The sequence below is a fragment of the Enhydra lutris genome, unplaced genomic scaffold (genome assembly GCF_002288905.1).
Source record: "Enhydra lutris kenyoni isolate GAN:26980312 unplaced genomic scaffold, ASM228890v2 scaffoldscaffold94, whole genome shotgun sequence".
Classification (NCBI taxonomy): domain Eukaryota; kingdom Metazoa; phylum Chordata; class Mammalia; order Carnivora; family Mustelidae; genus Enhydra; species Enhydra lutris.
The window spans coordinates 1,880,992-1,898,575 of record NW_019154178.1 but is presented as its reverse complement, the minus strand read 5'-3'; the positions used below and the strand labels follow the sequence as shown (position 1 = coordinate 1,898,575).

The 17,584-nt window shown below is 64.6% G+C and overlaps 1 protein-coding gene across 4 annotated transcripts; it reads right to left on the bottom strand.

The window, feature by feature from the left end:
• Nucleotides 1-544: 544 nt before the first annotated feature.
• Nucleotides 545-16,828, bottom strand: LOC111138934 (lamin A/C). Of its 4 annotated transcripts, none has more exons than XM_022490939.1 (12): nucleotides 16,245-16,828; nucleotides 6,548-6,704; nucleotides 5,342-5,467; nucleotides 4,929-5,099; nucleotides 4,709-4,834; nucleotides 3,850-4,070; nucleotides 3,537-3,762; nucleotides 3,171-3,278; nucleotides 2,951-3,070; nucleotides 2,493-2,582; nucleotides 1,515-1,784; nucleotides 545-1,235 (listed from the first exon to the last, which is right to left on the bottom strand). In XM_022490939.1, exons 1-12 carry the CDS (start codon nucleotides 16,598-16,600, stop codon nucleotides 1,209-1,211), a joined length of 1,998 nt encoding a protein of 665 aa, XP_022346647.1. In that variant the 5' UTR covers nucleotides 16,601-16,828; the 3' UTR covers nucleotides 545-1,208. The 4 variants fall into 4 exon arrangements, with proteins under 4 accessions (XP_022346647.1, XP_022346649.1, XP_022346646.1 ...); XM_022490941.1 differs by having other exon boundaries at nucleotides 1,083-1,235; nucleotides 1,665-1,784; XM_022490938.1 differs by having other exon boundaries at nucleotides 1,083-1,235; nucleotides 3,171-3,762.
• Nucleotides 16,829-17,584: the final 756 nt, after the last annotated feature.

Below are 17,584 nucleotides of genomic sequence, written 5' to 3'. Positions count from 1 at the left end.
GACGACTGCTGTCCCCAGCTGAGCACAAAGCGGGGAGGAAGGCCAGGCCCTCCTGTGGGCTCTGCCTCTCTGGGGGACTTCCACGGGGGCACAGCCCTGCAAGGGGAGGGCACAGCTTACCCCAAAGCCACTTGCACCAGCCACCAGACCACCCAGGTGTGTGTATGATGAGCTCTGGGGCCTCCGCCGGTCTCTCCCAGAGCAGGGGTGCAGCTGGGCAGCAGTGAGCTCGAGGATGCGGGAGACCATGTGAGTTGTGTGTGTGTGTGTCTGGACACTCGGTGACGCCCATCGACAAAGACAGCACAACAGCAGGGGATAGAAACAACTAGTGTATTGACTGGCGGAGGAGAGAAGGGGTGCAGATGGGAAATGGGGAGGCAAGGGGCTCTTTAGTGTTTGCCAAAACCTCTGACGCACACCCTCCACCCCCTCTCACTGTCCTCCTCTGGGATGGGGCCACAGCTGGCTCCCACCCTCTCTAGTACCCCCCTCTCCCTACTCCCCTGCACCCACTTGACCTTGACCTCTGGAGCCCACGCTTCCAGCTTCCAGATGAGGCAGGCTCAAAGAACCTTTCTTCCCCCTTCTCCCACCTCATTTCCATCTCTTGTCTAAATAAAATACAGCAAAAGCAAGTGTAGCTGGTACTGGGCAGCAAAGTCACCCCTGGGGGCTGGGGCAGGGGTGGGGCAGGGGCGGGGCAGGCGCGGAGCCTCAGCCAGGTATAGTGGAAGGATGGGGGTGGCCAGGGGCCTGGCTCAGCCCTCCTCCCTCAGAGGCCGGCAAAGAAGACTCCACACCTGCTCTCAGGCACCATGTTCACGGGGTCCCCGGGGTGCACCCAGCAGGCAGAGTGGAGCAGCAGAAATTGGGCTCCATAAAAGCATCCCTTTCCCTTGGCTTCTGGAAGAAGCCCTCTTTGGTTTTAAGGCAGATAAAGAGTTTCCGGGAGGCAGGGAAAAGCAAGGGGAGATTGACATAGATGATTTTTTTTTTTTTTTTTTTTTGTTTTCTTTCAGTATAAAACCACTCTGTAAAAAAACTCTTCTCTTAGAAAAAAAAAAAAAAAAAAATAGAAGAAGAAAACCAAAGGGGTATTTTTCTTTGGCTTCAAGCCCCGTCCCACGAGGTGCAGGGCGGGGGTGGGCGGGAGGTGGGGCGGAAGTGGGAGGCCTCCACCACCACCCGGCCTGGCAGGTCCCAGATTACATGATGCTGCAGTTCTGGGGGCTCTGAGAGAGAGAGAGGGGAGAGGGAGCGGTGTAAGCAGCAGCCTGTGCCCCTGCCCCCCCCCGCCCCCCTCCCGCCCCCGGCCCCGCCCTCCAGTCTGGGGCTCAGACGGGAGGGGCAGGGTGCAGGAGCCCACCGGCTGGGACCTTGGGCTGGGGGAGGAGGCTCCCACTCCCCCGGGCTGCGGAAGAGAAGGCCTCCCCCCCACAGGGCCCCCTTGGCCTAACCCTCAAGGACCTGCGGCCCCTGCTGGCAGGTGCGCAGGCGAAGCGGGGACTCACCTGGGTGCGGCGGCTGGAGTTGCCCAGGAGGTAGGAGCGGGTGACCAGACTGTCCCCGAAGCTGCCACCCCCACTGCCCCCCACACTGCGGTAGCTGCGGGTGACCGTGACACTGGAGGCCGAGGAGCCGGACGAGATGGATCCGCCCACCGCGGCGCCCGAGCTGCCGGCGGAAGCCTTGTCGGCGGGCTGCCCGCACGTCCCGCACAGCACGGTGCGCGAGCGCAGGTTGTACTCAGCCGGGTCCCCCGAGCTGCTGCAGTGCGAGCCCTGAGGAGGAAGACAAGGCTCAGGCGGGACGCGGCGAGCCCCAGACTGTGCGCTCGGGCCCAGCCCCCCGCTCTGCGCTCTGGCGCGCATGGCCACCAGGCAGGAAGGTGGGCTCTGGGCTTGGGGGCCCTGGTGGAGGGCCCCTGCTGGGAGGAGGGGGAAGCCGTGGGAGAGCAGAGGGTCAGGAAGACTTGAGGACCGGGAACTGGAGCTGTGGCTGGACCCTGTCCCAGCCACGCGAAGCTTACGAGGGAGAGAGTGAGCGAGCTCCTAGGGCAGCAGCCATGCAAAGTAAACGGGGCTGGGATTGGGAAGAGAACGTTCTTGCAGGAACAAGAAAGGGGGGGGGGCGCACATGCAACAGGAAGGGGGAAGAGAAAGGAAAAGTGTGCGACAGGAGTGGGGGGAGAGAGGCAGGGCCAGGCGCCCCGCATCTGTCCTCCCGTCCCCTTCCTGGGAGACATATCCAGACCCTGTCCGCTGCTCCCACGGGAACGCCTCACGGCAGCGGAAGTTCCCGCTCCCGTCCTTCCCAGCCGAGGGCACCCAGACACCTGGGCTCCCTGTTCAAGGTACAGGGAGGAGAGAAGAAAAGCCAGGGCAGCGTGTGAAGTTCCAAAACATTCTTTAATGAGAAGATTTTTGGCAAAGAGAGGCCTGGTGGGAGGCCCCGTTGTGGGCTCGGCCTCAGCGGCGGCTGCCACTCACATGGTGGTGATGGAGGAGGTCCTCTCCGTCCTCGTCCTCATCGTCCTCGATCACAGTCACAGAGCGCACCAGCTTGCGCATGGCCACCTCCTGCCAGGGACAGGGCACCAGGCCAGGGGTCAGAGCCGGGGAGGGGCACGGGCATCCTCACTCCGGGTGACCCCCTGCAGTCTGCCCTCTGTGGGGCTGGAGCAGAGGGACTTTCCTTCTCCAGAGGGACCTGGCAGGCTCGGGGGAGGGGTGGGGAGCGGCAAAGGAGTGCACTTCTGCCTTTACCATCCCTGCTGTCTACCTTCCCTGCCTCAGGCCACTGGAGGAGGCACCCCGGGTCTGCCCGCTGGGCAGAGTCTGGGGCCCGGGTCTGACTGGGAGGGAGCTAGGCCCCCCAGGGCTGGGTGCTGCTGGCTCCAGCTCTGGGGCAGACTGGTCCAGCCGGAGGCCGCCCGCAACATACTCACTTCCCCAGTGGAGTTGATGAGGGCCGTGCGCAGGCTGTTCCCGCAGCCCCAAGTGTTCTGCGCCTTCCATACCAGGTCGGTAGGGGGGCTATGAGTGGCCCCGGCGCCTGCAGCCCAGATCTGGGGAGGCAGGGTTAGAGAAGGGGGCTCAGTCCAGCGAGCCCAGCCTCAGACCAGCCCCTCCCCACCCAAGGCCGCCCCAGGGGACCGTGCCACTCACCGTCACCACCTGCCCAGCCTTCAGGGTGAACTTCGGTGGGAAGCGGTAGGTCAGCAAGGGGTCATCTCCATTCTGGCGCTTGATCTGCCAATTGCCCATGGACTGGTCCTGCCGGGAAGGAAGGGAAGGGGAAGGTGGGGGAGGCGCGCTCGGCCTGCCCGGCCCACCTTGCTCCTGCGCCTGGGCTGGGCGCCACCAGGGAGAAGAGCGAGGTACCGGGCATGCTGGGGTTGAGCTGCGCACCCACCTCCAGCCAGTGGAGGGACACCGGGCCCTGGTCTGCCTCTGGGAGGGGCAGCCCGCGGTCTCAGGGTCATCCCTTCCTGCTGCAGCTCCTCCCTCCCCAAGCCCCGCCTGCAGGCCGACCTCGCTGGACTTGTTGCGCAGCCGCACGAACTTGCCGTCCTCGTCCACCTCCTCCACGGCCACGCGGCCGCTGGTGCGGGCGTGCTGGGAGAAGCTGCTGCTGCGGCTCTCGGACGACTCCAGCTTGCGCTTCTTGGTGACGCTGCCGGTCCCCTGCGTCTGGGAGGAGTGGGAGGAGGCGCGGCCTCGGCTGCGCTGTGAGGTGGGGCTGGGGGACAGACGCAGCCTGGCAAGGGGACACAGAGGGGCCTTGTCAGCGCCAGCAGTGGGCCGCACCCCCCCCATGGCCCGCCCTGGGCTCCTCCTGACCCACCTCTCCTCCTCGCCCTCTAGGAGCTTGCGGTAGGCGTGGATCTCCATGTCCAGGGCCAGCTTGATGTCCAGCAGCTCCTGGTACTCGTCCAGCTGCTGCTGCATCCTGGCCCGCATCTCCGCCATCTCCCGCTCCTTCTCGGCCAGCAGCCGCCGGCTGGTGTCGCGCTCACGGGCCAGCGCATCCTCCAGGTCCCGCAGCTTCGCCTCCTTGGCCGCCAGCTGGGCGAGCAAGCCGGGGTCAGGGGGGCTCCCAGGATCTGGGAGGGAGGACAAGCTGTGCCCAACCCCACCCCCACCCTACCCCGGCTTTCCGGCCCCCCACCAGGGCCTGCTGGGGGCGCTCACGTGGCCTGGCTGGCTGCCCCAAAACCTTCCCTGTATTGAACTGAAATCTCTCGTTCTGGGGCTGCGAACTGCTTCCTCCGGCCATAAGCGCACAGCTAGCTGCAGCACTGAGCCTCACAGAGGGTAAGAGGCGCCTCCATTTTCAAAAGGGAAAACCAAGGGGCGCCTGGGTGGCTCAGTTGGTTGAGCGGCCGCCTTCAGCTCGGGTCATGATCCAGGAGTCCCGGGATGGAGTCCCGCATCAGGCTCCCTGCTCGGCGGGGAGTCCGCTTCTCCCTCTCCCCCTCCCCCTTCTCATGCTCTCTCTCTCTCTCTCTCTCAAACAAATAAATAAAATCTTAAAAAAAAAAAAAAAGGGAAAACCAAGGCTCTGTGGAGCGCAGGTCACACAGACCAGACCAGTCACGGACGCTGAATCCCAGGCTCCCCAGTCAGGCTGGGGCCCCAGGGCACCCTGTGTCCCCCCCACCGCCCCCCAGGATGCTCCGTCCCCGGGAGGGCGGCGGGGGCACCTGCTTCTGCAGCTGGCTCAGCTGGGCCGACAGGCTGTCGATGCGGATGCGGGACTGCTGCAGCTCCTCGTGTGCCGCGCCCACCAGGTTGCTGTTCCTCTCGGCCGACTGCCTGGCGTTGTCCAGCTTCAGGGAAAACACAGGGTCAGGGCGCCGTCCCGGCCGGGCCGAGGCCGAGGGAGCCGGCCGGGGGTGGGGTGGGGCCGGCCAGGGGCAGCACCTTGGCGGAGTAGGTCTTCTCCAGCTCCTTCTTGTACTGCTCCACCTGGTCCTCGTGCTGGGCCCGCAGCTCCTGCAGTGCGTCCGCCAGCCGGCTCTCGAACTCCCGCTGCTTCCCGTTGTCGATCTCCACCAGCCGCGTCTCGTGACGGCGCTTGGTCTCACGCAGCTCCTGGGGGCGACCCGAGATCGGAACCGGTCCGTGGAGGCTGAGGCCCGGGTGGCCAAGCCCCCTGCCCGATCCTATGCCTGAGCGGAGGCACGGTCACCCTCCTTTCACCTGGGGTCTGGGTGCTGGACACCCCCCCCACGAGCATAAGGCAGGCAGGCAAGGCCGGTGCCCGGCACCCAGTGCAGCCCCAGCGCCCAGCACAGCCCCAGCGCCGCGGCGGCGCCCCATGGAGCCCGCCCCACCTCGCTGTAGATGTTCTTCTGGAAGTCCAGCTCCTCCTTCAGGGTCTGCAGCCTGTTTTCAGCGTCCACACGCCGCAGCATCTCATCCTGCAGCTGCTTCTTGGCCTCGCCCAGCGCCGCCTCGAGCTGGGAGAAAGGGGCAGAGGTCAGGGAGAGGGGCCGGGGCAGAGGTCAGGGAGAGGGGCCGTGGAACATCAGAGCCGCAAGGAAGCTGAGTGTCTGTCCGGCACACCCCTTCACATGTGCAAAGACAGGTCCGGGGGACGGAGAGCCTCAGCTGTCACCAAGGTCACAGTGTCCCGTCACCCACAGAAACCGCTCTGGACAGGTACTTGCATCCCTCTCGGGCACAGCTCAGGAAGTGCTCTAAAGGGGGGGGTGTCCAAAGTACAGAGGAGCATAGGGCAAGAAACCAAAGTGTGCCTGGGGCGTGGGGGGCACTGCCATGACCCCACGGTGGGGAAGAGAGCATGTGCAAAGGCCTGGGGGTGTGAAGGCACCCTGAGTGGTGCAGGGAGGGGCTGGAGGTGGGAGGCCCTGAGGGCAATGGCCCAGCCCGGGCTTTGCAGTCAGCCTGCTGGACTCTCCCATCTGTTCAGCACACTGCAGTGGCAGGGCCTGGGAGGAGACAGGGCCCACGATGGGAACTGGGCAACTGGCGCTGGTTGTGCCTGTGCTCTGAACGGAGGAGGCTGAACCAGCCAGCTTCTTGGATTCCGTCCCTAGCCTGGGATAGGAGATGGGAGGACACCACGGATGGTGGGGGGTTTTGAAAGTCAGTACAACCATACCCGTGCCTGCATCCTGTCTGTGATGAACCCCCCACTACCAGCCCAGGCTCTGATGTCCAGAGGGACCATGGCTCTCTGACAGCACAGCGAAACCAGGAGGGATGGGGGCCAGGCACAATTCCTTACAAAGTTAGGTGGATGCAGCTGTGGGCTCTTTCATTTATGAACAGAAGTTCTACGGATGATGTCGGGCTCCACCTTGCGACCCCGAGATCTAAACTCGCACGCTCTAGCCCTTGAGCTGGCTGGGCACCCGGCAAGGGGCTGTCTGGCATCCCCACTGCAGGACACCCGCGAGCAGAGGCGGCTGTGATACGGCGGGGAAGGGGGGCCGGGGGCCGGCAGGGGGAGTAGAGTGGCCTGCTCTTGGCCATGGAGGAGGCAGGGTCACAGCAGCCCCGGAGGCTGGCCTCACCTTGGCCACCTGGCCCCGCAGGTCATGGAGCTCTCCCTCCAGCGTGCGCTTCTCGCTGAGTGCGGTGCTCAGGGCGGCCTCCTTGGAGTTAAGCAGAGCCTCCAGGTCCTTGAGCCGAGCCTGGGCGGCCATCAGGTCGCCCTCCTTCTTGGTGTTGCTAAGGAAGCCAGGGAAGAGTGGGCTTAGGAGGAGGAGTCCATGCCCCAGGGAGAACCTGGCTTCAGCGGGGAGCCAGAAGTCACCTCCCAGAGGCCTGCCCAGCCGGCCCGCCTGTCCCAGGAAGTGCCAGGAGAGGGCATCCTTGCTCTTGGCATAGGCCTGCCCCTGGGGCTGGACTCCCACTTCCCCCAAGGTCCCCCAAACCCCCTTCCTGCTTCTCCACCCTTCCCATGACTCAGTGCTCAGGAACGTGCCTGGGGCCAAGGGCAAAAGCAATCCCAGGAGATGAATGCCTTTCCCTCTCTCTCCTTCCATTCCTTCCCAAAGAGACAGGGCCACCTTTGTCTCCTGCCCCTTCCCACACAAGGCCTTAACCTTCTCCCTGACTCCACCCACTCTCCACCGGGCCAGGCCTCCCTCCCTGCAGGGGCCCAGACAGCCAGGCTCCCAGCCCTGGGGTCCATGCTTCCCTACTGCACCTTGGGCCCCAAAGGGATGGGTCACCTCTCCTGGCCCCTTTTACACACCAGGGACGGTCTGGTTAAAGCTCAGGCAGGAGGACAGCAAAGCGTGGTAGTGACCCTTCCCCTTCTCATACCCAGTCTGGGTCCCCTGATCCGGGCCAAGCCGCCCGCCCTCCAGGCCTTATCAGAGCAAGAGTGAATGCTAAGCCTGGTCCTTGGGCCTCAACCCTTAGCATCTGGCTCCAGATGTGGCCCCTGGGTCTCCAGGCTTGAACCTCCCTAGCCCTCCAGCTGGGCGAAGCTTTAGCCAAGTAACCAGATAAATGGGGCTCTTGCTATCACCTCCCTCTCCTTCTGGGTCCCCAGTTATGTTTGCTAGATAGTGAATCAGAGACACAGAGGGGTCCAAACCTCTGCGAAACCCAAGAACTTCCCAATATGTGGTGAGAGAGAGCAGCAGCCCCGGGGCTGGAGGGAAGGATCCCAGGGCGTGGGGCCAGCTGCCCTCATGGAACTCCTGTCCTGAGCCCGAGCCAGAGGACTGGAGGGGAAGGGAAAACCAAACGTGGGCGGGGGTGGGGGTGGGGGATTTCTGTCCTGGAAGGAAGAAGAGTGGCCCTTCAACATTGTTCTCCTCCGCAAAAGCCGTTCGCTCCAAGAGACCCAGCCTTTCCCTGCGAGACTGAGGGAGCCTTGAGGAAACTGTGCAGGGCGCAGCCCAGATGGGGGCGAACTCCTGCCACCGCCCAGGACTTTCCAAACGGAGTTACTGGTCTCTAGCAGGGCCCTACCAGGAGGGGGACACAGTGACACCCAGCTGGGGCTGGGGGACGCAAAGACCTAGAGAGGGCGCCCCTGCAGGCGCACTGGGCCCAGTGGCCGGCCACACCCCAGAACAAGCCCTTTGACGGGGCAGCGTCCGCCTCCCGCGCAGAGAGGCCCGTCCAGGCCTGGAGGATGTCTCCCCTCCTCCGACTCAGCCAGAAAAGCTAAAAATAAAGTCAAAACCCAGCTCAGGTTTTGGCTGCCATCCGGCCCAGCCCCTGGCTGGGAACACAGCCCCAACTTTCCATGACTTCAGAACTTCTCCGAAGCTGAGCCAGCGGCAGGGGGAGGAACCAAGAAGAAACCGCCGGTAAAGTGAAGCCGTGTGGCCCCAGACGGCAGCTCCTGGGCCCGCTCCAGAGCCCCACAGAGGCCTCTATACCCGCGGCCGGCGGTGCTGCAGCCGCTCTGGGCCGAGAGGACTGGGAGGGGCTCGCGGGGGGCCAGCGCAGGCCCCTGCTCTCTGATGAGGACACTAGGCGCAGAGAGGACCCAAGTGAAGGGCCTGCAGGCGGCGGTGGCCCAGGACCGGTCACACTCAATCCCGCTGCGGGGGACCCCTGCCTTGGCTCCCAAGGCCTTCTGCGGGAATCCCGCCTGCCCGCCATGGCGCAGGGCCCAGGCTGAGGGAAGAGGGGCCGGCGCTGCCCTCTGCCAGCGCACAGTCTGTGGGGCTCCCGGTGCCCACGGCTCCCCGCGACGGCGGTGTGGGTAACAACGCTCATCAGAGGAAGGCAACGGCAGCAGGCAGGCCTGGGCACCCGTCAGGCAGTGGCCACTGCTCTAAGGGTCCGTGCTCGCTCCCTTGGTCTGCACAGCGGCCCACCAGCCGGCGTCCTCCCCGTGTCACTGAGGACACTGAGGCATGGAGGGTCACGTCCATGGGGCAGTGGCAGACCTGCAGCAGAGCAGCCCCTAGGACGGCCTCGAAGCAGCAAGGAGGTGATGAGCCTTTCTTTCCTGTCCTGGTGACCACAGCCGGGAACCACTGACAAAGAGGGAGGGGAGGGGGGCCTGGGCGGTTTCCTCAGGCAGGATGGAGAGCCCCCACGTGTGGGACACTCTCACCCACAGCTCATGACTCAGCCCCCAGGCGCTGTGGCCGGGGAGCCACATGCACACTCCAGGAGAAGGCTGAGATGGTGCAAAGCCAGGCCCCTCGCCTGCCTAGACCCAGCAGGGACCCCCGAGCAGACCCTGGCCAGGTGGTCAGCCCCTCAGGTGCCAGGGCCACCGGAGCTGGTGGGGAGCGGTGGGTGGGGCAGCCCAGGCGCTGGGAAGGGCGGGAACAGGGCTGCAGGCGACTCGTCCTGGGGGGACAATGCCAGGCAGGGGTCGGGGAATCCTCTAGCACTCACAGGGGAGACCCTGACTTTGCCCACGTCCTGCCCCAGCCCTCGCGTCCAGGTGCTTCGAGCACGGGAGTGGCTGAGTCCCAGTGGGCTTGTGAGGCCAGCAGGGCCGGGCGTCCTGCTTCCGCCTAGTCCCACAGCTGGCAGATCCCTCATCTGGAGAGACAGTGGGCTGGGGAGGGCAGCATGCGGAGAGCTGGGGCCCGAGGCCAGGGGTCTGCAGGGGCGTGGGGTCTGCAGGGCGGAGGCCTCAGGGTAGGGAAGCTGGGGGGGGGGGCGGACCCCAGGCCAGGTGCTGGCCCGCCCACTGAGTCACCCTCCTCAGCTGGCTCCGATGCCAGATATGGAAGCCAGGCCACCCAGGCCTGTTTGGGACCTGTTGCTAGGGACAACGCACTAGGCTGGGAGGGGGAGGCCCTCATTTCCTTCCCCCGCCCCCCCCCGCCGGGGCCTGAAGACGCAAGGGGCACAGAGATCTCAAGCCACCCTCAAACTAAGGAGGGGGAGGGGAAGATGGCCACGGGGTCCCTGAGGAGCTGCCTAGCCCTGCAGGGGCTCCCTCCCCGGTCCCCTTGGGCCCCTCAGCTCACCGGCACACAGAGTTCCCCATGGCTGGGCAACCCGGGACAGGAGGGAGGGGAGGGGAGGGCAGGGTCTCTGAGCCCCCGCCGTGAAGGGCGCCCCCTGTGGCAGGGCAGGGCAGGGCAGGGCAGGGCAGGGCAGGGCGGGTGTGTGGGCCACAGGCAGCTCTTCCCTATCCTCCAGGGACTCCAGACCAGGGCTCAAGCCCACTTCCTGCCAGTGAGGGTGTCTCCCCTTGCCATCTGTCCTTCCTCCCCTCTGTCCCTCCAAGCCCACCCCGCTGGCTGCACGGCCTCAGCCCTGCCCTGGCGCTCTGGTCTACCCCCCCCCCCCCCCCCCCCACGGGCTCTGCTGCTGCTTTTACCCCAGCTGACGGACGCTCTGTCCACTTACATCCGGGGCTTTTCCCATCTGTGCCTGGAACACCTGCAGGCCGGGCCTCCTCCTGGGCTAACCGCTGCGTGGTCACAACTGGGGAAACCAAGCCCTGGACCAGGGAAGGCTTGCCCATGGGGTCACCTGAGGACACTCACAGCAGACGGGGACAGAGCCCCCAAAATGCCAGTGGGGCACCCCGAGGAGCCCTGGGGGGGCGCGCAGAGGGTGGCACTCAGGCCCCCAGGAAGCAAGCCTGGGACGCGTGCTCCCCCGGCCTCCCCGGGAGAGTCATGGCACCCAAACAGTGTGCGAAGCCACGGGCTTGGACGGTCCCCCCCACTGGGCTGCGCGGCTGGGCTGTGGGTCGGCCGCCGCTTTCTGGTAAGGGCAGGTTGTGGGGAGACGGGATATGTGGGCCTCCAGGTACCAGGTACCAGTCCTCGCGGGCAGAGAGACCTTCAGGAGCAGAACTGTGGGGGACGGGTGTTCCCAGCCCTGCCAGGCCCCGGAGCCTTCTGAGCACCTCGCAGCCAGAGAGCACAGGTGGGCCACTCGGGGTGGACTCCACCCGGACCTCCCCACACAGGTGTGGGCACAGCTCTGCCTCCCCTGGTTGTGACCCCACCGCTTCTGCCTGGTTTGAGGCCCTCAGACCCCTGTCCAGAGCCGCGGGGCTCCGACTGTCCCCCCCCCACCCTAGACAAAGCCAGGTGGTGACTCCAGGCGGGGGGCAGGGGGAGGGACTGGCGCTGACAGGAGGGCTGGGAGGCCTGTGGACATGTTCAGACGCAACTCCGGCAGAGGCGCTGGGCCTGGCAGGGGGCCAGGCCTGAGTCACAGCTGCGGGGTGTATCGACGTGGCATTGTAGGAGGCCGGAGGAGCCCGCGGCCAGAGGCTGGGCCCGGGGTCCTGCACGATAGGCGGCTGGCTTCCTGACCAATGGCTCTCTCAAGGTCCCTGCCAACTCCCCTTTCCTTCTTCTTGGCCTATCTCTCTAGAAGTCCCTCCTGCCTTGTCATGGCAATGCACGGCTGAGGCCTGGGGCTAGACTAAAAGCAGGAACTGGGGAATGTCCAGGGGGGAGGGGGAGGCCACCAGCCAAAGGGAGGGGCATTTAGGGGCTCCCCCACAAGAAGCTGACTCAGAAGTCCCTTCTTTAGGATGCATGAACCCTCCCCCAGTGGCTTCTGCTTATTAACCCCATGACAGCAAGAGGGGGTGGGAGCCACACCCCAAGATCAGGAAAGGAAGTGGGAGGACCTAGGAGTTCTGGTCCCACTGCATTCCAGCTCCAGGTACCAGCTTAGAACCCCAGGAGAAGGGGGGCCCTGGAAATCCCCATCCCTGCCACCCCCCAGAAACCAGGCCCCTTGTTAGGAGGGTCTCTAGCTCCTCTGATCCAGCCCTAAAGGGACACCTGTGTTCTGTCCCCTCCCTTTGTCCCCCATGCTAGTCCCGCCCTCCTCCCTCTTGCTGCCACTGGGCAAGATCATCCACGGTACCCCTCAAAAAAAGGCTACCTCCAGCCCTTCCTTCTCTGACCGAGCAAGTTCAGGGTCTCCTGTCCACCCTCATGCTGCCCTCTACCGTGACTCAGCTCCTATGTTGGGCCTGGGATCCCAGCCAGAATTAATCCCGGCTTCCTCTCCCGCAAACTAACAGGGAGCACCCCCACCCTGCCCCCCCTTCCCAAACTCTGTTCCCCTCCAAGTCCTCCTCACAGCCCGACCTCAGGTTGGGGGAACCGGAGTGGGTGCGGGAAGGGAAGTGGGTGGGCAGCCCAAGGTCAGCTGTACGTCCGCTGGGTAACCGGGTGGCCCCTCCCGGGGAGTCCCTGCCAGCCCAGCACGGGCCCGTGGCCCTCAGCCCGTCCTGTATAACATGGCCCTTCCCACCGTCCTGGAAGCACACGCGTGACCACGAAGTGTCCCTTCTTACCAGCAATAAAAACAAAGCCTAAACCGAGAGTGTAATGTCACCACCGTGAACTGTTCGCACAAACTCTGACAACAGAGAAGCATGTCTGTGCTCTGCCTTCTGCAGCTCGTGGGAAGCATTTCTATTGAGAACACCATTGGCTGTTAATTATGTTCACATTAAGTATGTTTGATTTTAACATTTATAGCTTATAACATTTATGGCTTGGTGTTTTGGAGGACTGTGTTCTCACATTGTGGGTCCCTGTGCTACTTTGGAACCTGAGGGATCTCTGGACACCTCCTGCTCTCACCCCTTTATTCCATAGCTGGGGAAATCCAGAGAGGGAAGGTGACTGGCTCAAGGTCACACAGCAATGTGGCAGCAGGACCAAGCCTAGGGTAAAAGGCATTGAGGCCCAGGGCTGTTCCTGCTGCCTCGTGCCAGCTGTCATTTTGCTGGTGGCCACCTTGTTAAGGGATAGGAGCCTCTCCAACCGCTCTCCGGACGAGAACATCAGAGCTTGGCCCGAGTCTCTTCCAGGACCCTGGGGCTCCAGGAGGCGGGATTGGGGGGGGCACTGCCCTAGTGCTAGGCCTCTGAGCCAGATAGGGTAAGGGGCCTCGAGAGGAGGGCTGGGGGAGGGGGCAGAGGCCCAGCTGCCCCTTCACTGCCTCAAAGCAGAATGTAGACTTCAGGGACAGGGGCAGGGGGCCAGCGAGAGAGAACACCGGGGCTCCCTCAGGTGAGGACAGGGGCCCAGGTTTCTTCAAAGGCCTCCATCCCCGTTCCCTCCTGTCTCTGCCAGAGGGTACGGCATCCTTCATCCAAGTAGGCACTTCCTGGGCCGAGTCCCAAGACAGGAATCCCCAGCCTTCCAGAGCTCTGTCTTAGGGTCCCCGGCCTGGCAGGGTCTTGGGTCTCTCCTGGTACAGGGCAGAGCAAAGGCTGGGTACCAGCAGACCCTGGCAGGACAGGACAGCATGCCGGGGTCGCTGGCCCTGCTGATCTCAGAGTGCCACCTGCGGACGGCCAGAGTGAGCCTGGGCAACCCCACCACACCCCGCCCTCCAGACCCTGCCCTGTCCTCTAAGCCAGAGAAGTCGGCTCCCTGGCGCAGGCCCTGAACTGGAACTCCGGAGGCCTGGGCTCAAGTCCTGACCCAACACCCCCTCGCTGTGTGACCAGACGAGCCTCTGCCCCTCTCTGCCCCACTGAGCGCTGGGACCAGCCGGGGCCTCTGCTCCCCTGCCCAGCCTCTTGGGGCCGCACTGAAGCAGACAATGCAGGAAGTTGTCAAACGCCCAGCCTTGTCCTGGGGAAAGAGGAGCTTCTGCTTTGTGGGCCCAGGATCTCCCCACTTCTGACTCGGCCTTCCTCCACTTCCACGTGGGAAGGCGCAGACCTCAGCCCCGTGCTGCGGCCTGCAGCCCCGGACCTGGACTCCGCTCTGCACCCACCTGTGGCACCACGGCCCCCTCTGGGGTCCTGGCCCCAGACCTCCAGCAGGGGTCCCACGGAAAGCTCCCAGGATGCCTTGGGGAGCGCGGGGAGAGGCAGGCATTCGCGCCCCCCTCCCTTTAAGACATCTGCTGTCTCCACCCTGTGTCCCGCTGTCTCTTCTAAAGCCACCAGGGTGGAAGGGAGGGGGACAGCATCTGAGTCAGCCACCCAGCTGTCCTGCTGGGTTGGGGCCCAGCTCTCAGCCTGGACCCCAGGAGGGCTTTCCCTGGTGTTTTCAGCTCCCCATACTCCCATGCTTAGTTGTCCGAACACGTTAGACTCCAGAATAGACAGAATGGGGGGGGCGTCGGGGTGGGGGCACGGGGTGCTTGCTTCTGCTTGGAGCCTACTACCCAGCCCAACCAGTGGGCGCCCCAAAGCCTGGGTGTGGTCAAGGTACCAGGCTGGGCCAGGGATTGCCGCGGGATCTTACAGAGAGCTCCGCGCCCCGACCAGACGCCTGGCCCTGACCTCTGCGGTCTCATTAAACATTAAACCAGACAACACCTTCTCGCTAGGCTTTCGTGGGAGGAGGCACGGCAATGCCTTTCTTTCTCTCCCCAATTCTTCATTCTACTCTTCTCCCACTTCGCCCTGGACACAGCAGACACAAAGACAAGCAACGAATCCAGTCTTCTCCACTGGGGACAGAGACGGGGTCAGACACCCCGAGTCGAGGCTTCGTCTCCACCTGCCTCCCAGCAGCCTGAGATCCAGGTGTGTCAACCCACCCCTCGCTTCCGGAAGCCCAGACTCCCCAGCCAGGATCAGAGGGGGAGAAGAGAGGCAGAGGGCTAAATATAACCCGGGCACACACCACCCCCGCCCTGCCCCACGTGCGTGCACACCCGCCTGGCGTCCCAGACCTGGACAGCTGCACCGCGAGGCTGGGGAGACAGCCTGGCGTGGCTGGGTTAGCGAGGGATGGCTGACTACTCATCCTGTCTCCCGATCAGTGTCACCCCACAAAACACCCGCTGAGAATGCCCTTCGCGGGAAGGGGCAGCGGCAGACTAACACACTGATGTTCTGGGCAACTCCCCCCCCAGCTTGCCCCCCCCCCATCTGTCCGGCTCGCTCAGTTGTTCCTGTCACTACTGCAAAAAGACAGGAGTGGCCTCTGTCAACAATGCCCCCGGTGAGTGGCCCTGTCTTCGGGCAGTTCCCACCCAGTCTTCAGGAGGGGATAGACCCGCCACGCCCATGGGGCCAGGGGCCTGGCAGAGGAAGGGCCAAGAGAAGGGCGAGATCTGGATCTCCGGATCCAGAGAGGCTCGGAGGAGAGCCAGAGTTTGAAGACGACTGAAAGGCAGGGAAAGAAAGTAAGTCAAGCTGTGGCGGCCCACCGCCCACCCCAAGGATCTCAAGCACCTTCAGTGTTCCTTGGCTTGGAGAAAAGGGGAATGGAGAGGAGGAAAGTAAATACTTGGGGCCTAGGGAAAGGAGGCCTAAACTTCCAGGCTCCAAAGGCCTTTTGAGAAAAGAGGGTGGAGTCAAGTAGGGTGGGGTAGGGTGCGGCAGGGATGGGTAGGTAGGAGGGGCTTGAAGCGGCCAACGGCTGGATTTCAAAAATGTCCCCTTATTCCAGCAGCTTCATAAGGCAAAGATCAAAACAGTTAGTAGCTGAGTGGACCCGGCACAGCAAAGACTGCTCGGTGGGGCTGGGAAATGAGAGTGGCTCACCCCAAGCAGGGAGAGGCAGGGAGGAGCAGGGCCCCCCCAGCATCAGACACCAGGCAGAAGGCCAAGGCTGGAGCACCAGACCTGGGCACACACAACACAACTTCCTGAGCCGGGAGCGAGCCGGAGCCTCTGCCCTCGGTCTCCCTCCCTCTCCAGCATTCCTGGGCCAAGCAGGCCAAGGGCTGTGGGAGCTGCGGGGGAGCGGTGCTCCCGGGGCCCGCCGGGAGGGCCTGTCAGAGCCAGAGAAAGTCCCAGACGGGAGAGCGGAGAGGGCGGAAAGCTTCCCAACTCCTCCAACCCCGGAAAGAGTTGTGCCATGGGGGTCACCTCCATGTTCCTGCCGGGCTAACCTCTCTCCAGCCCCACTGGGTGGCTGCCAGCAGGGGTGCTCCGTCTTGATGGGCACCAGGTGTCGACACAAGCTGGGCACAGCTGGCACAGTGCCAAGCCAGCCAAGAAAGTTCTAACAGGACCCTTTCACCCACTCCAGTGTGTCCTGAGAGCCCAGATTTCTTAGAACAGGCAGCGCCCCTGGCTCCCATTGGCCTGCAACCCCCGCCCAGACAGAGTTGTGGGCCTGCCGTCAGCCCCCACTTGGCCCGATGTCCCCACCATTCCCTAGACACCTCGCCCTCTGCCAGAGACCCCTCCCTTCTCTGTCCCGTCTTGACAATTTCCCTTGGCACTGCCAGTCACCCGCCGGGGCAGTTCCGGGGAGGGAGGGGACTATAAGGCCAAGTTTATCCGCCGGCCGCCGGCTGGAGTCCGACCGGGGCAACGGCCCGCCCACCCTCTCCGCTCCCGCCCGCGCGCCGCCACCTGCGCTCACTCACCGCGCTTTGAGCTCCTTGAACTCCTCGCGCACTTTGCTCAGCTCCAGCTGCAGGCGCGCGCGCTCCTTGGCCACCGAGTCGAGGGTCTTGCGGGCATCCCCGAGCTCGGCCTCGTAGGCGGCCTTGATACCGGACACCTCGCGGCTGACCACCTCCTCGGACTCGGTGATGCGAAGGCGCAGGCCGGCGTTCTCCGTCTCCAGCGAGCGCACCCGGTCGATGTAGACCGCCAGGCGGTCGTTGAGCTCCTGCAGGTCCTCCTTCTCCTGCAGCCGGGTGATGCGGGTGGGCGACAGCGGGGTGGAGCTGGCCTGCGCCCCGCTGCGGGTGGCGCGCCGCTGGGACGGGGTCTCCATGGCCGGCAGGGTGGCAGCGCTGCCCACAGGGCAGAGGTCCCGGGAAGGGCGCGGGGCTCGGGCCGAAGGGCAGAGACCGCTCGCGGTCGGAGCGCGCGGGCCGGCGGGCTCTCGGCGGGCTCCTGGCAGGCGTGGGGTCTGGGCCGGGCGCTGTCGGACCTCGGGACCTGGGCGCGCGGCTGTGGCTGCGGCGCTCCCGCGGACACTCTGAGTCACCGACGCCGGGCACGGGCTCTAATAGGTCTAGGGAGTGGGAGGAGGGGCCGCCGCTCTTAAAGGGGCCGCCGCACAGCCGCAGCAGGAGCCGAGGGGGCGGCGCGGAGGGGCGAGGACCGCGGGGCGCGGCGGCGTGGGCTCCACCCCGGCCCGCGCACCGGCTCGGCCCCGCGCTTCCCGCGTCTTGGGTCCGCCTGCTCCCAGGGCTCCCTCCCAGCCGCAAGCTTGCCCCCACCGGCTCGGGCCTTCCCGGGTAGAAGGCCCAGCCAAAGGCTGGGAGTGGGTGGGCAAAGGGCAGGAGGAAAAGAGAAAGCGGGTGGAAGGCGCGGGAGGGCGTCAGGCAGGCCGATCCAGGAAAGGTGGGGGAGGGCTGAGCCTGGTGCCCATAGGGGTGACTCACTCTTCTTCTACCGCTGGCTCCCTCTCTCCTCCCCATAGTAATAGTGAGTCACCCCTACCCCCCTCCACATGTGGGCAGCCCATTCAAAGCAGTATCTCAGTGTGCCAGGGTGGGGTGGGGAGGGAATGCCAAGCTCCCTGGGGAGCTGGGCTGCAGGGAAGTTCTGGATCCTGAGTTCCTTTAACCCTGAATTTTGGGGGCAGCGGCCAGAAGTTTGGGGTCCCCCTTTTTCTATCTTCTGCCCCATCTTCGCCCTTCAAAGCCAAGCATTGGGTCCTTGACCCCAGCACCAAGCTGCAGGCCCCGCAGAAAGCCAGGAGTAGGACCCAGGCATTTGCACCCATCCCTTGCCCCCTTCTTCAGACCCA